We start from the raw sequence: 23,931 nt of genomic DNA on the forward strand, positions 1-23,931 counted from the left end.
TGCATACACAAAACTTCATTTTGACTCTAGGTACAAACAATAAATTTCTTCATTTAAACAGTTCCATTTTTAACACAAATATTTCCAGAAAACAGTTCCTAAGTCATCACCATAAGTAAATTCAAAATTGTCCCATTGCAATGAAATCACTATTGTTCATTTCATTTCTTTTTCTTTTTTTTTTTTTTAAAGATTTATTTATTATGTATACAGTATTCCCTGCAGGTCAGAAGAGGGTACCAGATCTCTTTACAGGTGGTTATGAGCCACCATGTGGTTGCTGGGAATTGAACTCAGGACCTTTGGAAGAACAGTCGGTGCTCTTAACCACTGAGCCATCTCTCCAGCCCTGTTCATTTCATTTCTTAAATTCCAAAATTCAGCCGGGCGGTGGTGGCACACTCCTTTAATCCCAGCACTCGGGAGGCAGAGCCAGGCGGATCTCTGTGAGTTTGAGGCCAGCCTGGGCTACCAAGTGAGTCCCAGGAAAGGCGCAAAGCTACACAGAGAAACCCTGTCTCGAAAAACCAAAAAAAAAAAAAAAAAAAAAAATTCAAAATTCAAATAAATTCTAGTGCTAGCCTTCCAAATATGAAGAAATCCATAACAAATCTTTTTGTAACTTTCTTGTTTTTTTTTTTTAAGTTCAAGAAAAGTAAATTCTGGTATTAGACTTTCACTTCCAAATATGAAAAGACATTTTACAACCAAAACTTTTTGCAGTTAACAATTTTAATTCAAACAAGTGTCTTTGTAACTTTCATTCTCAAGCCAGGGCCTTTTTAGTTACAGTAATATTTTAAACTGCACTTTTTTGTTGTTAGCTCAGGTTTTTGTGTGTTGCCTTGATTTTCCTTAGGATCCCAGCTGGGGATGTCTTGTTGTGCTGGTTCTGGTGGCATCCACCATTCTTAGCTTCTTAGTGGCTTCTGGAGCTTTTGAAAAACACTCAGACTGCCTGCTTTGCAATCTGCTAGGACACTAACTTCTGTTTCTCAGTTGTTTTTTTTTTTTTTTACACCATATACATTAAGCATAGACTCACACTTAACATTTACACTTTTTTACAAACTTACATATAATGTATCTTACCAAGCATTTAGACTCACATTCAACATTTACACTTTTTTACAAACTCACATATAACATATTAACATCTACTTATTTATACTCCTTAAGGAAACTATAGAACTACTTTAGCAAATATATTTCTTATTTACTTTTTATACTCATTCTATATTCTTATTTAAACTTACATTTACAACTAGCATCTTTACTTCTTGCAAGCTTATTTTATAGATCTATCACATATTACTTGTACTTATTTAATTATAGATCTATTTTACACACTTATATTCATAAGAACTATTAAGCAAACTCTACAGGGCTACCATTAGCATATATCTTACTTAGCAAACACCTAAAGATTTCTTCACACTTAGAGATTTAACATTTTCTAACAAGACAGAATAATTGTCTACTTCTTACTTAATTATTATCATTATCTCTATTAGAAGATTCTCTTAAGTAGAGAGGAAGTACGCATATCATTTCTAAAGTTCAGAGCTTATAGACAGCTTTGATATTCTGAAAGTTCTTGATAGATTGAAATGAGTATAATTCTTTAATGGCTCTCTTAATTCTGGGACTTAGTGTCTTCTGTTGCTATGCATTTCAGATCCTTTATAACAACTATTAAGAGTTACGTCAATTTACAACAAACCCAAAAGAAAGAAAAGAGAAGAGAAAAACCTTGTAAGGAATATTCTGTTTCTGAATTGCTTAACTGGCAACTCAACTTCCCAACAGGAGAAGATAGTTGTCTAAATTGGAATGGGATTCTAGACCTGCAGCTTTCAACAGGTCTGAAAACATTGTTGAAACTTAGAAACAAAAATCTCAAACTCCTCAGCAGTCTGGAAGCCTCTTTATTCTCCTACTGTCTCCAGACTGCAAGATGGAACCTTAACTCTGACTCACTGTCTTTTACTAGCTTGAAGAGACAGAGCTTAGAAGAGAGGTTTTTAGGAACTCCATCCCTGCCTCCTGCATTGCAAGGAGGATTTTTAAAGCTTGAAAGACAGAACTTAGAGGTTTTGCTGTCTTAACAGGTTTGTTGCTTTCCCTTAGAGCTAATCACAGGTGATTCCCATGCTAATATCTTCAGGTGATTCTATTTTTTGTCCTTCTGAGAAAGTCAAAGGCTTTAGTTTTTAAGTTTTTTAAGAGAGCTTTTAGTTTGAGAGAGAAAGATAAAGGCTTTTTATAGAGATATTTTTGCCCAAGACTTCCAAGAAAAGATTTTAGTTTAAGAAAAAGATTTTTTCCCCCCAAGAGAAAAAGACCAACTTTTCACAAAGCTATGAACTTTAAACTAATTGGATTCTTACACCCGAATTTTTGCCTCAGGGAGAAATCACTTTTCTTCTGCCCCTTGGACTTTAGCTGTCCCCAGGCCTAAAGCTTCCATAGGAAACTTTTTTCTTTCTCTTTTCTGCCCGAAGCTCAAAGAAGAGCTTTTTTTTTTAACTACCCATAAAGCTCAAAGAAAGATTTCTCCCCCCAGTTTGCGTTAATAGCCCCCAAAGTTAGAAAATTGAGTTTTTCTGTCTAGTTGCCTTACTTATCTTAAATTTTTTCTACACAATCTTATACTTCTAAGTTTTTCCTACACTATATTACTATACTATAACTTATACTTATTTTTCACACATAGACATTAAAAAAGAGATACAAGATAGAAAATTTGATAGAGGAGATTTTTGCGCTGCAGCATTGGACAATCTTCCAGTCAGTTTTTTCCTTTTCTCTTGAGGATAAAACACCATGACCCTTTTTAATATTCATATTTCATATTTATTACACCAGACATACCCCTTTCTTTTTCCACTGTCAGAGTCTGACTCAGCACTTTTGCCAAAAACTCTGTATTAAAACTATTATTTTCCTTTGTTTTTAGTCCCTATTACTTTGTCTTTAGTTCCTGTTAATTTGTCTTTCATCTCCCTCACTTTTTTTTTCTTAGTTCCTGTTCATGGCACCATTCTGCGGGGTGTTTACTCACTAACCCCACAGTTCCCCAGAGTTTCCTGAGTGCGAGAAGCAGGAAATATTAGATAAAAGGATTTAGAATGTGGAGATGAACAGATAGAAAATAAAGGAGAGCCTTGAGAGGGCCTGGAACCTATTCCAATGAGACCTGACTGTCTCTGCACCAGGGTATTTATACAGACACCAAGGGGTGGAGCAAAAGACCTCTCCCCAGCAAGTCAAGTGCAGACCATCTCAGACACCAGTATTCAGGCCTTTGGTCCTAATCATCCTCCTATGTGGATCTGCTGGGTAAAGCCATGAGGAACCTGAAAACGAGCTCCCACAACCGAAAAGTGCACAAATCTCCTTATATCATCTTCTGTCTGTAATGTCCTGGCAAGTTTTCTTTGCTTGGCTTTCCCTAAACTTAAGGCTCTTATTAGCTGTGAATAATTCTGCAGTAAGGTGAGACCTCTCAGCTTGCAAACTCTGTCCTTTGCTCATTTGGATTCCTCTGACACTGCACTGTAGTAAAAGTAACTGGTGACTTAAAGTAAAAGCTTCCTTGGAGAAGACTTCTTTGTCCAGGACACTGGCAGGCAGAGGATGGAAGACTTTCGTTCTCAAGACACAGACATAAGGAAAAGATGTTCTAGGATCCCACAGCTCAAGGGAGTGCAGATCAGCAGGGGTCAGTCCTGGTCAGTAAGTGAGAAGATGTAGTGGGGTGCAAGTTCTAGACACCACAGTGAGAGATGAAAAGAGTTTGGAGAAAGAAACTGGGAAGGAAGCCGGGAACCCTCAGTTATGAGTACATTCACTTCTCAGAGGTGAGCTGCATTCAGAACTCAGGGTTCACTCCCCCAGTGAGCCTCAGAGCCCTCTCATAGAACTGCAGGGCATCCTCCTTGTCCCCGTTCAGTTTGTGGACTAACCCAAGCAAGCTAGTGCTCTCCACAAGTCGAACATGCTGGCGAGCACGTCTTGTGGCCACTTTCTCCAAAGCTGTGAGTAGTTTCCTCCAGGCAAAGGTCTTTTCTTCTATTTTCAGACCTTTTAAGTAGTGGGTGATCGCCTTGTCGTCTGATTTCTGATGAAATTGTTGGTAACGGCCATAGCGGAAATGAATATCCTGCTCTATGTGACACTCAAGATTCTTCATGTTCAGTGCCTTCTGGAAATTTGCCTCTGCTTCTTCATATTGGCCAATTTCTGCCTGCACTTCAGCCATGAAAATATAAGCCATCTCATCCCTGGGCCTGAGATTCACAGCCTCTTGAAATTCACAAATGGCCTGTTGTGCCAATTTCTGCACACTACCCTGCCTTCTGGCCTGGTCATTTCTGGATGTCTTCAGTTGGATCATTTGTTGCTTGTAGCAGAGCCCTAGTTGGTAATGCAGGTAGCCAGAGGCAGGTGATGCCTGCAAGGCCCTGTGGAGCAGATGGAGAGCCTTGTCTAGGCAGCCTTTCCTTCGGTAATATTTGGCTGTATATCGAAAGATATAGTGTTGGCAGGATGTGCTACTGAGAGCTTCTTCAATGTGTTTTTCTGCTTCAGCTGCTTCTCCTACATCCTGAAGCTTCAGGGCAAGATAAACTTTAATAAATGGATCTTCTGGATTTAACCTTACAGCCTTCCTTAGGGGTTCTAGAGAGATATTATTGTCATCACAGTCTATGCGATAGGCTACAGTAGCATAGCCAATGTTGTATTCAGGATTTTCAGGCTCCACTTCCAGAGCCTTTGCAAAGCAGCCCATGGCTCGTTTATAATTCTGTCCTCCACACTTCAGCAAGGCCCAGCCTTGTTCACAGTCCACCTCAGGACACTCCATCCTATAGCAGTAGGGACTGCCCAATTCCTTGCATGTGTTTTCCACCTTGTCCAGGTAGGTCTGGGCTTCTGCCAGGCTGCCCATGTGGTAATGCACCCAGGCACAGTTGCCCCATGTAACCAGGCTTCTCTTGTGCAACTGCTCTCCCTGGATCAAGGTTTCTGCTTCTTTCAAGCTCTGCAGGGCTTCCTCATGCTGGCCTTTCAGGTGTTTCACATAGGCCCTGAGGTTGAGCATTCCCACTCTGTCCTTGATGTCTAGGAATGCAAGCTCCTCAGAGATCCTTGTTTCCAAATCGGGTATGTCAATTTCTTCCAACAGCAGCTCCCATGTGAAGTGACAACTCAGTTCAATCAGATTCTTTTTGACCTGATCACCACCAGCATTCTCTCTGTGTGAAGGAAGCAGGGGATTTGTTATGTGAGAATTTGCCAGAAAGTGACATTTGACTCCAAGAAAAGCACTTTTATGTAGTGGGTAGCCATTCCAGCTTTGGTCTGGAAGTTCCAACCCCCATTGAGGCTTCGGTAACTATCATGCCTACAAGGCGGGGCCAAGGGAGGGCCCTGAAGACCCGAGATCAGGATGTGCTGTGCTCTCTTCCTGCTTGGACCCTGGACGTTAGAGGTAGACCAAGGAGAGTTCTCCAGAGAACACCACTGCGCTGTGTCCTTCCCAGAACCTGCAACCTACTTATCCCTTCATTTGTAAGTTATGCCATTAAATAAATCTCCCTTTTAACTACGTGGAGTGGCCTTAATAATTTCACCAATATCTGGTGCTCATGTGGGGCAAATTCCAAAGGCCTGGGTGGCTCCTGCCCTTAGCTTCCTCCTCAGCTGGCGGGCACTTGAAGCTGCAGGTTACCGCCTGCAGAGTTCTGTAAAACCAGGAAAAACCTACATGGTTCCATTCCTAAAAATGAACTAATCCGATATCAGTTCCGTGGCAAGTTTAGCCCCAAGACCAGCAAAATCACTGTGAGTGGGGCTCCCTGAGTGCTGGCTCCCCGCCCTAGCCTGAGGCTTCCACAGTTTCACCTAGTTAAAATAGACAGGGCACTGTCCCTTGTCCCTGGCGGGGGTTTGGAGCCGTGCCTGCTGGCAGACCTATTGTCTGTAGAGGCAGAGAGGGGCTTAGAATGGCCTGGAACTCTCCACGACCTGAAGCTCCAGGGGGTCACCGGAAAAACTGCCGGCTACCTGTGCTCACTCTGCTACCAGCCAAGGCATTCAACAGGACCTGCTTTAGCTCTATACCAATGCCTCCTTCTGGCTGAAAAGTCCTACTACACCCCCAGAACCATGCAAAGGTAAGATAGGCAAAGCAGTGTCTTATTTCAAGTAAAAGTACTTGATAATTATATACATTAAAATTGACTAACAAATTTTGAGTAATTCTTGTAATAGGGCCGAAAACATTACCTCACAAGAATTTAAAACCTTTTTTGTCTGTATGATGAATGTCATTTTCTTGGAAATATATGACCTTCCTCAGGCATATTTGGCCTGTGCCATTTTGGCATTCATTGTAATAATTCACACAGTGTTCAAACACTGGTTTAATAATAAGAACAAAGATGAGTCATTATTGGGACTGATACAGGCTTTAAAAGATAGCAATGAAGACTTACAGAAAAAGATTCTCTCTCTGGAATCTGCTAACCAGGATTTACAGGCTTTAAAAAATAGCAATGAAGACTTACAGAAAAAGATTCTTTCTCTGGAATCTGCTTTAAGAGACAGCAATGAAGGCTTACAGAAGAAGATTCTTTCTCTGGAATCTGCTGATCAGGATTTACAAAACAGGCTTGTACCAAAAATTGATCTTATTGATAATAAATGTGAATATTTGATGGATAGAACACTAACTCTCCAGACACTATATAAGGAAGAAAGATTATCATTAATTGATAAGGTCCATAGAATCATGTGTTTCTGAGGAACATAAAAACTTCTTTGATTCCATGAGAAATCTGGAGACTCTTGCAAGAGAGGAGGTTCACTCCTTAGAACAGACCCTAGGTACTCGTTTGCAAGCCCTAGAAGAAACTCTCAGTAAACATGACAAGGGACCTAATAAGCAGAAGGGCAAGACCATAGAGCTTGTAACATCTCCAAATGGCTCTCATACAATGGCTTATCCTGTTATCATCCATGAGAAGCCAGCAGATGGCACACACACCCTGAGCCATATAATACATATACATTACAACCAATTTCTACAAGGGATTTTAAAAATATAAAGGAAGCAGTAGTTATGTCTGGGATACACTCCACATACATAAGACAGATGTTAAATTCGTAGTCTACCTCACATAGAATCATTCCAGATGACTGGCATCAGGTAATTTCAGCTGTTCTAGAATATAGCCAGTGTTACAGTGGAAAAGATGGTTGAGAGAAGAGGCAAAAAATTTAGAACAACAAGGTAAACTCAGAGGTTTTATGATCTCCCAAGATCAAATACTTGGTGAGGGATGTTTTGCTGACAGGAATGTACAAGCCATTTATGATGAGCATACAATATTCCTATGCCTTACAGCAGCTCTAAATGCTTGGGAAAAAATGCCAGAACCTAAAAAAACCAACGGAGGTATACACAAAGATATTTCAAGGACCGCACTAACCCTTCACTGATTTTTTACAAAGGCTGAACACAGCTATAACAAAAGCTGTATCAGATAAAGAATTAAGAAAAGTATTAACTGAGTCCTTGGCGTTTGACAATGCTAATGCAGAATGCAGAAGAATACTTACACCATTAAAGATCAGATCAGCTCCTTTGGAAGAATGGATTCAGTATACTAATGGTGTTCAGTCTCTTAACTATTGTAATGAGGCTTGGATAGGAGAGACAAATTCCAGAGGTGAAAGAAGGCCTGTGGTACCAAATTTTTAAATGTAGTACACCAGGTCATATAAGTAAAATCTGTACATGGGGTAGTCTTAGAAGTAATACTCCTTTTAGGAATAGCCTAAACAGGAGACCCCAACCACCTCCTGGATTATGTAGAAGGTGTGGCAAAGGCTGACATTGGACCAGTGAGTGTAGATCAAGAATAGATATACAAGGCAACCCTTCACTGGCGGGAAATGCCTCAGGGGGTCTCTTGCAGGCCCCCAAATCAAACATAGTATGAACATTCCCAGCCACTGTGGAAGAAATTCCTCTCCAGTACAACTGAATAAACCAATGCCTAATGTAAAAACCGATATTGCAATGGATGATAAAACAGCTCTGATAGATGGGTCACAGTTTACAAAGAACATTATAAAACAAATATTTTGGCAGACTTCCATAAATGAACAAAGACCAAAGCTTAGAATTCGAATTAATGGCCTGGTTCTGGAGGGCCTGGTAGACACAGGTGCAGATGTAACTATAATTACACCAAAATCATGGCATCCGAATTGGCCTCTTCAAGAGGTGCCAACTTTTAGGGATTGGCACCCTATCTCAGATAAAACAGCATTCGAGATGGGTTGAATGCATAGGGCCAGAAGGACAGAGAGGAAGGCTGAAGCCATATGTAGCAAATGTAGCAGTAAATCTTTGGGGCCGATATCTGTTACAACAGTGGAATACCCAGATTAAAATTCCTACACTCTCAGGAAAGGAATACAGACCAATGCATGTCTCTAGGAATAATATCATGACATGCTATGAAAAACAGTTACCAACCATTCAGGCTGTACACAAACAGAGCACGACTGCTGTTGAACTCTCAGAAGTACCAACTGCCTTATCTTTAAAATGGCTAACTAATAAATCTGTCTGGATTGGACAATGGCCTTTGACAAAAGAGAAGCTACAAGCTTTAGAACAGCTTGTTCAAAAGCAGATAAATGCTCAACACATTGAAGAATCTACCAGCCCTTGGAATTATCCTGTATTTCTTATTTTAAAAAAGTCTGGTAATTGGGGAATGCTGACAGATCTGAGAGCTATTAATAAAGTAATTCAGCCAATGGGCTCCCTACAGACTGGGATGCCCTTGCCCTCTCTGCTACCCAAAGAATGGCCTATAATAGTTATTGACTTAAGAGACTGTTTCTTTACCATACCCTTACAAGAAAATGACAGAGAAAAATTTGCCTTTACAGTACCTAATTATAACAATTCTCAGCCAGTCAAGAGATATCAATGGAAGGTCCTCCCACAGGGAATGGTAAACAGCCCTACCTTGTGCCAATACTTTGTGCAAAAACCATTGGAGATAATTTGTGTAAAGTTTTCACAATCCATAATTTATCACTATATGGATGATATCCTATTAGCTGATCCAAAGTTAGATACATTAGAAAGCATGTTTGAAGAAGTAAAAAAAGTTTTGCCTAGCTGGGGACTGCAAATTGCTCCTGAAAAAATATAAAGAGAAGATTCTATCAATTACTTAGGATATAAGATAGAGCTACAAAAAATTAGACCCCAAAAGGTACAACTAAGGAGAGATCGATTGAAGACTCTTAATGATTTTCAAAAGTTATTAGGAAGCATTTCCAACTTACTGGGTATCATGGGAATACCCAAAGATGGACTACAAAATTTGGCTAATACTCTAGAAGGGGACAAAGAATTAAAAAGTCCAAAAGAATTATCAGCTGAAGCTGAGAAGGAATTGGCTCTAGTAGAAAAGACAATTCGAGAAGCACATGTACATCATGTGGATCCAGAACTTAAATGCATTCTTGTCATATTCCCCTCCAGACATTCCCCAACAGGAATTTTGATGCAGAGGGAAGATATTATATTGGAATGGATATTCCTCCCATGTAAACCAAATAAGAAATTTAAGACTTATAGAGAAAAGATCTCAGATTTGATTCAGAAAAAATTAAGACTTCGCCAGTTAACAGGAATGGACCCAGCAGAAATTGTAGTACCTTTAACTAATGAGGAAATTTCATCACTATGGAAAGATAATGAATACTGGCAGAGAGCCTGCAGTAACTTTTTGGGAGAGATTAACAACCACTATCCCAAAAGCAAGAGAATAGAATTCATAAAGAAGACTGAATGGGTCCTTCCTCACATTGTACGACAAAAGCCAATTTCTGGAGTCCTCACATTCTATACTGATGCAAATAAATCAAGGAAAGCAGAATATAAATCAGGAGACTTAAGTAAAGTGGTACAAAGTCCATACAGCTCTGTACAAAAGGCAGAACTGTATGCTATTCTTATGGTACTGATGGACTTCACAGAACCCCTCAATATAGTCACTGACTCTCAATATGCAGAGAGAGTTGTTTTACATATTGAAACTGCTGAATTTATTCCTGATAATACAGAATTAACTTCATTATTCATACAATTGCAGGAAATCATCAGAAAAAGGGAACATCATATATATATATATATATATATATATATCTCATATATATATCTCATATATATATCTCATATATATATATATATATATATATATCTCACATATCAGATCCCATACAGGTCTGCCAGGACCTCTAGCACAAGGTAATGATGAGATTGATCAGTTACTAATAGGTAATGTGCTAGAAGCCTCAGAATTTCATAAGAAATACCATGTAAATAGCAAAGGTTTGAAGAAGGATTTCTCCATCACTTGGCAACAGGCTAAGGATATTGTGAAAAAATGTCCTACTTGTTCCATCTATAACCAAACTCCATTACCTGTAGCGAGCAATCCAAAAGGTATACAAAGAAATGAAATTTGGGAGATGGATGTGTTTCATTTTGCAGAATTTGGAAGATTAAAGTATGTACATCATACCATTGACACTTATTCAGGATTTCAATGGGCAACTCCTATGAGTTCTGAAAAGGCTGATTCTGTAATTACACACCTATTAGAAGTTATGGCCATCATGGGAATACCTGTACAATTAAGACAGACAATGCCCCAGCATATGTCTCCAATAAAATGAGACAATTCTTTGCTTATTACAATATAAAGCATGTTACAGGTATACCACACAATCCCACAGGCCAAGCAGTCATAGAAAGATCCAATCGAACTTTAAAGGATATGCTAAATAAACAGCAACAGGTAACAATGACTCCTAGAAATAGATTGCATAGTGCTTTATTAACCTTGAATTTTCTCAATGCTGATGAGAAAGGAACAACAGCTGTGGAGAGACATTGGATGACAGACAAAACTCCTGAGCTAAACCAACTGGTTTATTTCAAGGATGTGCTGACCTCAGAATGGAAACCTGGATATGTTCTACATTGGGGAAAGGGTTTTGCTTTTGTTTCTGCAGGAGAATAAAAGCTATGGATAGCAACAAAATTAATAAAAATTTGATTCGAACAGGAGAAAACCCTTGATGAGAAGTAAAAGATCATCCACCAATGTGACATCTCTACAAGTTGTAAGAAAAATTTAACAATCAAAGGTTCTGTTTTTGTCTTTCCAGGATAATGGAAATACCCATCTTTCAGAAACCATAAGGCCTTGGATATCCGGATGTTTACAGCAGAAAGAAAGAATCTATTGGTACCAATCTACACAGGGTAAAATCTCACTGTCTAACATCTATCTCTCTATCAATCTAGAAAAGTTGTGGTTCCAATTCAATTATAAGCCAAGCTGGCTTTGGAGATGGAATTGGCTCACTCCTTCTCTAAACCCAAGCATGTTGCTAAAAGAAAAGGTTGAGAGATTCTTCAGTCCCATATCAGAGGAGCCCTCTGGTGTGGAACAGAAGGAAACCAATAAAAAGGGACCATTGTCTTCAAGATTCTAATTCTCTCCATGCTTACTCTTGATTTCTCAGAATCCTTTCTTACATATTATGTCCTCTTTAAATCCAAACTTTCCATTTTGATAAAAAAAATAAGTTTTTCCAATAGCAATCTCTGAAGTCTCCAGAAGGAAGATGGGGCCCCAACAACAACTCTACCCAATCCAGAATGATGCCATGGTAATCATCATGCTACACTTCTTGCCAGAATTTCAGACAATCTTACCCATTACTCTAAGACTTGCTGCAGAACCTACAGTTAGTCTAACTGAGATTTAACTATCTGAGCTTTCTCACAGTACCCAACAGAGATATCATCACCCTCTAAACAGCAGGAAGCAATTCTAAGAAAATGACACCCCTTCTCCCTAAGGTTTCATATTTCTCAGGGTTATGGATGATGATTATAGGGTTGGGGGTGGAAGAAAATATTAGACTCAGTATACTCCTAAAAAAAGGGAAAAGAAGAAATGGAATGGATAGGTATAAGATATTATGGTAGATTATTGTATATACTTGTAAACAAATTTAGTAAAATAGCAGCCTTAGATAATTTGCACTGTAATTTGCACTGTTATGGATTCTTATATGTTGATACAAATGTAAACTATTTTTATATTCCTGTTTAAGATAATTTGTATATTGATACAAATACAGAACTATATTTGTTATAATGTACATATATTTCTACTCTTGCTTGAAATATTTGTATATTGATGCAAATGTAAATTTATATCTGTCATACTTTATGTATGTTCTACTTCTGTTTAGGATATTTGGTATATTGATATATATTTAAGATTATTGTCATTGTATATTGCACTATATATTTCTACCTCTGTTATAAATATCTTGTGTATTGTCACAATTTTGAAGTCATCGTTCTTTACCATACATTTGCTTATAGACTGTTTACCTTGTTTACATGAAGCTTTAGTCCTTAGGTTATTTCAGTAGCTAAGACTTATAGATTTATAGTCACGTATGCTTGTCATCTCTATAGTTACGTTAGTTAGGTTATCCAGATTTACAGATACATAGGTCAGATGGACAGGTAATCTTCAAACACTTTGTAGACCTAGAGAATATGGCATTTAAATAACTTAGAATTCTGTTGATGTGAGACACAATTGCTCCTAGCAGCACCAATTTGATCCCGAGAGAATGTTGGGCTTCTAAGATATTTCCATTTGGAAGTTAGTCTTCTTGGCACAAAATGGCCTACTGGGCAAAGAACTGCCCTTGCCTCGACTGCTGACAGTACGAATGCTGTCCTTTCTGGACAAGCGGGACACAAGGAAAGCGACCACTGTACTCTGCCAAGACAGGGTAAGATGGTCTTTCAGAATTCCTGCTTCTGAAAATGGTCTGTCAGATACTCTAGGCCTGTAGCCAACTTGAATGCACCAACAATGCTGAGAAACATTAGGTGACTGTCCAGGCTGCCAGCTGTCTCGGTCTACTCTTGCAAGACTCCTGAAAGTTGCTTGCATCCATCTACCATTTCTCAGGTACCATTATATTCCTTCTCAGGTCTTTGATGGGATTGGGATTGAAGACTAGCAGTTATAGTTACAACTCTCTCTCTCTCTCTCTCTCTCTCTCTCTCTCTCTATATATATATATATATATATATATATATATATATATATATATATATATATATATATACATATAATCTTAGATAGAAAATATTAAGTATTAGATTCAGGTTCTTTAGGATAGGACACCTTTTGGAATGATTTTTGTAACATACCATTTACCTACGCTCTAGACTTCTTTGGATTTTAGTATGTGTTTCTTGCTTGATATTGTTCGCATTGATTGTAGTTCCATCTTATCTAGGTCATTATCCCTCATTACTCCTGGACAATATTTGATAACCTTTCCTTTGTATATAGTCTTGTATTAAGTTAGAACCTTCTTATTTAGACAAAAAGGGGAAAATGTAGTGGGTAGCCATTCCAGCTTTGGTCTGGAAGTTCCAACCCCCATTGAGGCTTCTTCAGTAACTATCACGCCTACAAGGCGGGGCCAAGGGAGGGCCCTGAAGACCCGAGATCAGGATGCGCTGCGCTCTCTTCCTGCATGGACCCTGGACGCTAGAGGTAGACCCAGGAGAGTTCTCCAGAGAACACCAATGGACTGCGCTGCATCCTTTCCAGAACCTGCAACCTACCTATCCCTTTATTTGTAAGTTACACCATTAAATAAATCTCCCTTTTAACTACGTGGAGTGGCCTTAATAATTTCACCAATACTTTTACAACATTCTTGCTTATTTCTTTTAAGTCTGACATCTTGTTCCTTTACAATTTCTTGGCTTTTTTTTTTTTTACATCAACCCCTCAACTCCATTTATTTGAACTGCCAGAGACTCTTTGTATATGCATGTACATGTACAATCTTATGTTGTGAGTTTATCTTTCAGTCAAGACTAGACATTGCCACACAGGTACAGGCACACAAACATACATGTCAGAGTCCTTATATGAAGTTTGAACCTGTAAAATTCTATTCCACCTTTTCTTATGTCTTCGGGGACTATGTGTAGAAGTACATGCCACCTGAGCTGACATAAATAGGACTGTCCATGGGCACAACACTAACTGTTGAGGAAAAGTCATTGCAGGGTCTGCCCCTCTCATCTCTGACACAGATAAGGAACTGGTATGATGTACTCCAATAGACTGATTCAGAACAAAGAACATGCTCTCAGCCTTGGGACACTGGGGACATGACTCTTCTCTGGGCCTTATATCTTAGGGTGATTCAGGTGGGGACTTCTAGAGGGAGACTCAACATAACTCTCTTCTTCTGTGAGATGATCCTTCTGTGTACTGTGAATGTGTGTTGCTCTCATTGGCTTGTAATAATGCAGTTAGGCAGAAAAACCAAAATAAGGAGAAGAGAGGGCAGGGTCAGGAGATCTATGAGCCAGCTGCCCAAGAAAGCAAAATGCTAAAGTACTTGTAAGTCATGGGCCTCATGGCAATGTACTGATTTAAAAAACAAATGGGTTAATTTAAATATAAGATCTAATTTGTTATAAGCCTAGGCTATCAGCAAAGCATTTATAATTAATATAAGCCTCTGTGTACTAATTTAGAAAGCAGCTGCTGGGTATTTTGTGGTGTGCCACAAAACAGCTTGACCACACAGCTGCCATGACAGGCTTAGAGGCCCAGACACAGCTTCTGGCAGGCCCCACCCAGTGAGGCCTGCATCTAAGGGGAAATACCTGAGGCCCAGACACAGCTTCTGACAGAAAACACCTGGATCCAGGAAGAGCCATAAGCTGACACTACCCAGTGGGGCCTGCATCTCAGAAAAAATACCTGACATTCCAAACTTCCCCTATACCCCCAGACAAATGTCAGCCCATCAGGGTCCTAAACCTTGAAATCCCCTCACACCAACCTCTGCCATAATAAGATCCCCACCCTGCCTGGGCCCTGGGCTCTCTGCTCTCACTGATGCATCAGACAGACAGAGAGATCAAGCTCACAGCTTGAAGATAATAAAGGCTCTTTGCTTTTACGTGCCTGATTCGGTCTCCATGATGGTCTTTTGGGTATCCTCAAGACCTGGGCATAACAATTTGAGAAAAGGGAGGCGGTAGAAAAGCCTCCATTTAAACTCCTCTCCAACAGTTACAAGGAATCCATGCATTTTAAAGATGCCTATACAACCTCAATGCATTTTCTCGTCTCTGCAGAAAGTAGTAGCACTTGCAAGTGTCTATCACTGCATGCCTCACTATCACACTGTGCTCATCTCTGAAATGGGAATGAAATTAGTATTTCCCATTCTGCTGTGGGATGTTCTGTATGGCAAATGTGTTGCTCTGATTGGTCAATAAATAAATCACTGATTGGCCAGTGGCTAGGCAGGAAGTATAGGCAGGACAAGGAGAGAATAAAGCTGGGAAGTGGAAGGCTGAGTCAGAGAGACACTGCCAGCCGCCATGATGACAAACAGCATGTGAAGATGCCGGCAAGCCACAAGCCACGTGGCAAGGTATAGATTTATAAAATGGATTAATTTAAGCTGTAAGAACAGTTAGCAAGAAGCCTGCCACGGCCATACAGTTTGTAAGCAATATAAGTCTCTGTGTTTACTTGGTCGGGTCTGAGGGGCTGTGGGACTGGCAGGTGAGAGAGATTTGTCCTGACTGTGGGCCAGGCAGGAAAACTCTAGCTACACCATTCCTCATCTTTCGGGAGATTAGTGAGGCTATCAATATAAAATCCATGGATATAGCATAAACTCCATAAGAATTTCCTACTTTTCTGTTACTTTGGAGAACAAGACATTATGTGTAGTCACACAGGTTTTGGGTAGGTACCCCAAAGCAAGCAGCTTTGAAACTTGTCCATGGCTAGAAGACAGAAAGGGCTTTGGTCCTACTAGTAGTTGTCTCTGCCAGAGGCCAGAGATGCCATGGTGCTTAAACCAGCTGTCTTTGCTTTGATCTGGTCAGATGCCAAGGAAAGCAGCAGGAGGTGTGATATCTTTTAGGTCTTTCCCAGAAAGGAGCACTCTGGCTGGGAGCCCTTAAAGGTAGACAATAGAAAATGACAGCCATCTGGAACCCACATGAATCAGGCAGTCTGACTTACTAGTTCACCCATCCCCCATGACTCTACCTAGATAAGGTTATAACCAAAATGGTGGGGAACATTGATAGCTCCCCGCTCCCCCTCTTCTGGGTCCCTCTTCTACTGCAGGAACTTTGTATTCATCCTTTCAGTTAAGTTCCCACTTATGACCACACAACAAGTCTTCTTTCTGGAAACCCCCTGCTGTGGTGCATAAACACCAGTTTTGGATATTGCAAGACCAGAATGCAACACCACTAACTCAAAGGGAGCATTGTGGGACTGACTAAGATTCTACAAAATCTCCAAGATGCTCTATGGCAAGCCACAGGAATATGAAATAGAAGTCCAGCTGTATATTTTAAGCTATACCTTTGCAAGACCAAGGGTCAGTCGAATGGGAAGCCAATCAGCAGGGACTATTGGTGTTATGCAGCTTAATATTCAGTTGTGCCTTGCTATGAATTCCTTGTGCTCATAATTCTCCTAAAATGTGTATGTGAGTGTGAATCTCCATTTCAAGGTACCTGGATAGTCAAGTAGACAGAACATTCTGCCTCTGAACTCCAGGCCCTCTGTTTAGCATTTGTTTTGGGTATCTGCCTTTTGGAAATACCTTCCTTGAGCTACTTCCTAAGATAGAGTCAACCCCAAACAAAGCCTTAAGAGACAAGCAAGGAACAGACAGCTACCAGGCCATCTGTTGGACGCCTGAACACCACCCCCACCTCCAAACTAAGACAAAATGTCCTTTCTGAGACAACCTGTCTCACAAGCCAAGTGCCTGCCCAGTAGAAGAACAAGCTTTGTTTCTTGTGCAATCAAGGCCTCCCAGCTCTCTCTCTCTCTCTCTCTCTCTCTCTCTCTCTCTCTCTCTCTCTCTCTCTCTCTCTCTCTCTCTCTTTGCCCCAAAGAACCTCTTAGATCCAAAAGGGCTTTCCTCTAACCAGGCCTTTCAAGCTGTGATGCAGATTGACTAGCTATGAGTACACTTCCCCCTGCCCTGTCAGGAAACTGGCAGCAGAGGAAAAAATTGACAGTCTTAACTTGTAATGACTGACAGACTTTCCCTACCCTATCACCTGTAAGTTTATAGTTGAACACATTTATGATAGACTTGTAATGCCTTCACCTAACCACAATAAGGATATATTTCTAGCACATACATCCCTTTTCTGATTTATCCCAACTGCTAACTGACTCCACTCTTATCTCTGTCCTTCTGGGTTGCAAGTAAAACTGCCAGGAAGCCTCTAGCGGGGACCCCTACAATCTTGTGCTGAATTCAAAACATAAGGTGTTATTGCTTGGGATAGGACATAGACCTGTCCTGGGAGAAGGGGTTTAGCATGAAAGGAACCAAGGAAAGGGAAGAGATTGGAGACAGTTGAACTAATGACTGAGTGAGGGTGGCAGACCAATAAACGAATTGTACAAAAGAGCTCTGAGCAACTGGATTCATTCCCATGCTGATGGTAGCATCTCTCATGAGCCCCTGGAATTGTATAAATTTAAGGTTGGACCCTTAAATATTATACAAAAATGCTCCAGTAATAAAAATGATTTTGAAAACATAGAATTGGACTCACTATAACCTAAAATAATCAATACATTACGGTGCTAGCATGAATAGCCCTGAAAGGGAAAAGGGACATCCAAACCATGGAGGAGAGAGGCACTAAAAGACCCCCACAGACAAAGCACTGAACACAAGGCTGAGCCCTTCTGCCTAGGCTGCTATTGGAACATCCTATGGACCCAGACCCTAGCACAACACATCTCTGTTTATCTGTAACTTAGCAATTTATAAATGTCAGCTCTTATAGCCTGCCTGTATAACGTCTCACTGAGCAGTGGTTTCTTCCTGACTTGCAGAGGGCCACATTCCCACTGCACCTTCATGCAGTCTTTCCTGTCTGTGCCAGGGACTCTGAGAACTCTGGTTTTCTTCCTCTTCTTGTAGGAAAACCTCCCAGTCCTGTAGCAGAAGAGCCTGCCCTTGTGTCTGCAGCTAACTTTAATCACTTTCCTCTACCTTTATCTGTGTATAAGTACTATTCTTGAGGCTAATTAGGAAAGGGAAACAGTTTGGACATTAGTATAGCCAAATGATATTGACTTAGTGAAAAGCAGGTTTTTTTGGGCAGATTTTAAGTCTTTTATATGTCTGGATGTAAGAATAGAGTAGGAAGAAAACACTAGGATAGTTTAGTTACAATTTAAGTTGGAAAAAGTAACCACAAGAAAATGTAGCATGCAAGTTTTAAATCTTAGGATCTGTTTAGAAGACCGCGGTTTGGCACAAAACAGACAGAAAGCTATGTTTTCTGAGTTAGAGATAATCCTGTAATCAGCTGGGGAAGGATTCTGAGAATCAGAGTGTGTGTGTGTGGGGGGGGGAGAGACAGAGAGACAGAGAGAGAGAGACAGAGACAGAGACAGAGACAGAGACAGAGACAGAGACAGACAGAGACAGAGACAGAGAGACTGCCCAGAGTGTCAGTGTACTGATGTCACATCAAGGGATGAAAACAGAGCCTACTTCCTGGAGTCCTTCAGACCAAGACTAAGCCCTGGTTTGAATTCCCCACTTTTCTCCCTGTGTTACAGTCTTCCTAGAGTTTTTAGTTTGTGTTCTTTCTGTGGTGTGTGCTTGAGCAGCCTGTCCCTGTCATTTGTCTGATGGATACATAGCCTTAAATGCTCTCAGGGCAGATTATTTCCTCAGTTTCAAGCCTGGCAAAAGTTCTGTTTCTTTGGATGTTAGAGTATTTTCAGAAAAAGATTTTAGCCGTGCGTCAAGGCATTCTGGTGGGCATCTGGAATAGAGAGGTAGAAAAAAGAAAAGAAAACGTGACACTTTCTCAGCATAAGCATGGAGCCATAGATGTGAGAAACTGGAGATGACTACTTTGAGACAGATGCTTTGGGTCTGAGAAGTATATGTCTTATTAAGGGGATAGAGGGATAGTCATTCCTTCCATTTGGGGAATCTTACAATCCTTTGATTAGTTTTGAATGCCATTTCTCTATGGAAGACCAGAGACAGAATTCATCTCCAACCCTTTTGACAACTTCACCAATATGAGTGACCAAATGTGAGCTGACCAAGGATGATATCCATGAGCAGGAAACATGCCAAACCAGATAGAGAAAAGGCCACAAAGCCTCAACTATACAAGAACAATGAACAACCAATTCATTGGTTAGTAGGGAGGTAGGGAGGTGGTGTTCCCCAGGGGAAGAACACAGCCATTGGTTGCCCAGTGCCAGGTGTACAACCCTGATAGCATGCATACGAGAAACATTATAAGGACTGGACAGGATATACTTAGGAATATATGTGTATGTACAAACACAGACACACACACATATATGTGTATATATGTGCATTCAATAACAATTAATGTAAAAAGGAGGCCATGGATTTGAAGCAGAGCAGAAAGGGTAATATGTGAGGGGTTTGAAAGAGGAAAGGAAAGGGAAGAGTAGGGAGAAATGTAAATTAGATTCTAATCTCAAAAATTAAAAATCATGTGGAAGGACACTTTAAAGAAAATTCAGAAAGAGTAAAACCAAATTTTCAAAGCAGTCATCATGATCAGGAAATAATTTCTTCTAGGGACTTTTTCTAAGCTTCTTGTCTGCACATTCCTCCTTTTCACATGGTATTTAAATTGTGTGTGGGTGGGTGGTGCTAACATCATATGAAGGCAGGCTTATGAAGGTCAGGGGACAGAGTCAGGCACTGGTCTCCACTTGCTTGTGTTTTGAGAGAGGAAAGCCAAGTGGTTCCCTCCCTTCTCTCAGCAGAAACACTGAGATTGCAATCCTCATGCTTACTTGGCAAGCCCTTGACCCATTCATCCACTTGTCCAGCACCATTTTAAGCACCCTAGGGAAGCAATTGTGATGCTGAATCCCTTCTTTCTTATGGTATTTCAGATCTTATGGAGAGTGACTTGAGATTGGGGACCACAGACAGAGCACCAGCATGACCAGGAAGGAAGCCAGTTTGCAGAGAAACTCCTGCAGCCCTTCCTTCCATAGGCTTCAAGTAATGGACAGAGGATGCTCAAAATGCCCTCGATGTACCAACCTGGAGAAGAGACAGGGCTCTTTGTTCATGCCATGTAAATGGTCATGAGTCTCATGGCCCAGTGCTGTTTGGGATTATTCCTCTGCTCACTAGTCCGTTCTCATTTTCCAGAGTGCTGTTTTGTAATGAAATGTCTCTATTTCTGTTGCTAATCATGTGCCCTGGTCTAGTTCATTGATGTTGGACACAAATAATTGGATATTTCAAAAGTGCCCCAGGGAAGGTTTCCCAATTGTGCCTGAACTCAGGTCTTTACCTGTAACATTTGATGAGCCAGGCTAGAAAGAGACAAAGGCATAAGAAGTTTCTGTCCTCTCAGTCTCTGTCTCTGCCTGTTTCTCTCTGTCTCTGTCTCTCTCTGAAGTAACCAAATGCATGGTTATTCCTTCTTTTACAGAGCACTTAGAAATGATTGAGAGATTTCTGTAGGAAGATTAATCATGACCCGTGGCATCAGATTCAATCCTGCTTTTCTTTGCTCTCCCTGTGTTGCAGTGCACAGTGAATAAGAGATTGTGCCCCACACCTTATGGGAAATAAAGGCATTGGCAGGGCAGCTAAAATCACCTGAAATCTGAACACCAGCTGTCCAGGAAGATCTGCCTAGTTGGGAGGCTCACAAGGATCCTACTGGGGACCTGTGCCCCAAGGAGGAGGCACATGATCTTGTACATAAGTCCTTGCAGCAGAAGCTGAGCAGCACAGAGGCAGCAGCCATTTGTGTGGGCAACCTGGACAGAGAGCAGCCAGGATCCCACAGCCATGTGGTGGCTCAGGATACCCAGTGCAGTCAGAATTCTTCAGCCTTTCTCATACTGCAGGTAATCATTTGCAAACCATAGCCCTAGGCACCTGCTAGAATGATAGGAACTTTAGACCCAGGCAGAGCTTGGTCACTGATCCTAGGACCATGACTGTCACCTGACATGTCCTACAGCCTTCTGCCCTCTACTTACTTTGGCTCTATATTTTTCTATCACTTTGAACTCTGTATTCTATTTCATCATTCCCCAACAGCTCTTAGCCTCCTCCATATTCATGTACTACAGATAGTCCTATGTATAAAGACAGAAGAATAATCCCCCAAGTCAAGAGATGCTCACTTTGGCAAAGAGTCAGTACAAACACCTCCACTGACTGGCACTATTAAACTGAATGGCAATATCAAACATAAAAACCCAGGGCCATTCACATGAATAAGACTACACTGGGTGCCTAGTATTTCTTGAATATATATATGCATATATATGCATATGTATATATGCATATGCATATATATGCATATATATGTATATATATCATATGAATTGAGTACACATGTTATATGTATACAGAGTTAGGAATAAATATGTGACCACATCTACTGAGTATATTGTGGGAGGGCAGGATACTTGAATACCATTGTCAGAAGGACTTGTATGTCTGTATTTTTGTTTCTTAATCATGAGTGGTTGAACAAAATATATGCTGTCCATTTGTTAAGCCAGCTGTGGTTGGGTAAAAAACCACCTGGTTCAGAAACGTTGAACCTGATTTCAAGAGGTCCTTTGGGGGTCTGCTGGGTACATCCCAAGGACAATGAGGGAGGGGGGGTCAGGGGATGGGTAGAAGGACACTCTGAGCAGCCGCTCTCTTTGGGGGCTCTAAGTAGGTAGAGTGGTAACCTGTCCATTCTCGAAGTTCTCCTTGGTAACTGTCTCTCTCTGTGAGATGACTATGCTAAAATCTCCCCAAGTGTTTCCAACTACCTGTGTGAGATAGCCTTAAAAGCTAAAGCCAGCTTGCTGTCACCCATCCAGCCCCTGCAAACAGCACTCCCATTACACAAAGTCCCTGGACACTCAGGACAATTAGCATCCTTGTTCCCTTTTCAGTAGTAGAAAGAAAAGGCAGAAGACAGAACAAAGGAACAGAAGCAGACTCAGTCAGACCTGGCAAGACGCAAATGTCTATGTCCTCCTAGGTTCACTCAAACTGCAGATCAGGGGAATCCTTACCCCATGGTTGCTGTGAAGGTGGCAGCAGTTCTCTGGGTTTTCACCAGGACAGGCTCCTCAGAATCCTGCCTTGACTCTCTGCTGTCTTGTGGACTTTCACACCAACTGGACTCTCAGAGAAGGGCTGGGAGACAGCTCTGTGAGCTGTGGTGTGCTCTTGCAGTCACCAGGTGAAACAGATCTCTGAACTGTGGTGTGCTCTTCCAGGCACAAGCAGGAAACTGAAACTGGAAAGTGAAACTAAAGCCTGAGGGTTATGCTCCAGGAAACTGAGAGCAAACAGGGATTGGCCTTCTGCTCTCACCTCTGAACTGATGGAGAGAAGGCTCTGAAAGAGCCTGACATGTCAGTTCCATTCAGCTCTCCAGAGAGACATCCCTGGCACCAGCACATGCTGTTAGGATGTTAATGAAGGTGATGTGGACATATAGACCCAGCCTGGCATCTCCACAAGCACCATTGTTCCTCAGTCAAAAGAACTCTAGTTCTGCACTGTCTGCTTGGAACTGAGACCACACTCATGGATTTGATGGCATGGCAGAGGAGAAGTTTGGGGATGGAGGAGTCTATCTGCAGGTGAGATCCCCTGCAGTCTGGAAGGGGTACATCCCAGCTGGTGTGGTGTGTGGCTGTCCTTAGGAACTTCTGCAGGTGTGATCATTCAAGTCCTCTTTCCTCTACAGAGCTTTTAGGTCTATCTGAGGCTTTAGGAGTTTACCCTTCATTAACTAGGCCAATTTCCCAGAGCCTACAGTCATGGAGTCTTGCTTTCTGTTACCTTCTCCTGAGGTGTCTGTTTGTAAAGGGCTGTTGCTAACAGTCACAGCCACATGAACAAGAGCCAAGCATAGAATCTCTAGAGAATGCTGTATTCACAGCCTTGATGCTATTCTATGCTAATGGCTGAGACCAGTGGAGGGAACTGCAGAAGGTGGGGTTCTGATTGGTCCAGGCCGAGGTCAAGTCCCTTAGGCTGTTGTCTTGTTTTCTTGGTAACCTACATTCTCAACCCTATTGGTGTCTCCTTGCTTAGCCTGGCCATTCATTGCTGTGTCCCCAAATTTAGCTTGTCCTTCACTCCTCCAAATATAAAATCATTGAAAAGGACTTAAATATCTAACTCCATCTCCTTGATAGAATGATAATCTCTTGTGAAAGTTTCCCTGACCATAAAGTTTTATCCCCAAACCTCAATCAGCTGTCACCAACAGGAGATAGGGGCTCCTTGGCCAAATTCCCAATGAAGTTTAATTATGAAGAAGATGGAGGTATGTGTCAGGAGGTGCTAGGTGTGTGACAGAGTATAAAAGCTTTTTATAAAGTCTGCCTTTTGGGATCAGTCATCAGAATCCTTATTGGGGCAGAGAATTAAATCTAGAGGGTTATACTGTGACCTTCACAATATGTCATGACACATTTGCTCAGGACCGTGCAGTATATGGCAGGTGAAAACTAGTGTTTGACAAGTTAACCCACCAGATGTGTATGTCCCTAATGGGGAGTGTCACCTGGCAAAGCCATGGGGTCACTGGATGTGGAAACCGGTTGTTTTCTGTCTGTAACTTTTTCGGGTACCACTTGGATGCCTCCCTAATAAGAAGAGCTGTGGGGTGCTTTCCATGGTGCTTGGTAG

At 41.1% G+C, this 23,931-nt stretch overlaps 1 protein-coding gene across 1 annotated transcript; it reads right to left on the minus strand.

Moving 5' to 3' along the window:
* Nucleotides 1-1,005: 1,005 nt before the first annotated feature.
* On the minus strand, nucleotides 1,006-22,303 carry LOC131902797 (interferon-induced protein with tetratricopeptide repeats 1-like). Its single transcript, XM_059253759.1, has 2 exons — nucleotides 22,299-22,303; nucleotides 1,006-5,261 (listed from the first exon to the last, which is right to left on the minus strand). The coding sequence occupies exons 1-2, from the start codon at nucleotides 22,301-22,303 to the stop codon at nucleotides 3,875-3,877; spliced, it is 1,392 nt and encodes a 463-aa protein (XP_059109742.1). The 3' UTR covers nucleotides 1,006-3,874.
* Between the last annotated feature and the right edge of the window lie 1,628 nt (nucleotides 22,304-23,931).

Source organism: Peromyscus eremicus, chromosome 1, assembly GCF_949786415.1.
Source record: "Peromyscus eremicus chromosome 1, PerEre_H2_v1, whole genome shotgun sequence".
NCBI lineage: Eukaryota > Metazoa > Chordata > Mammalia > Rodentia > Cricetidae > Peromyscus > Peromyscus eremicus.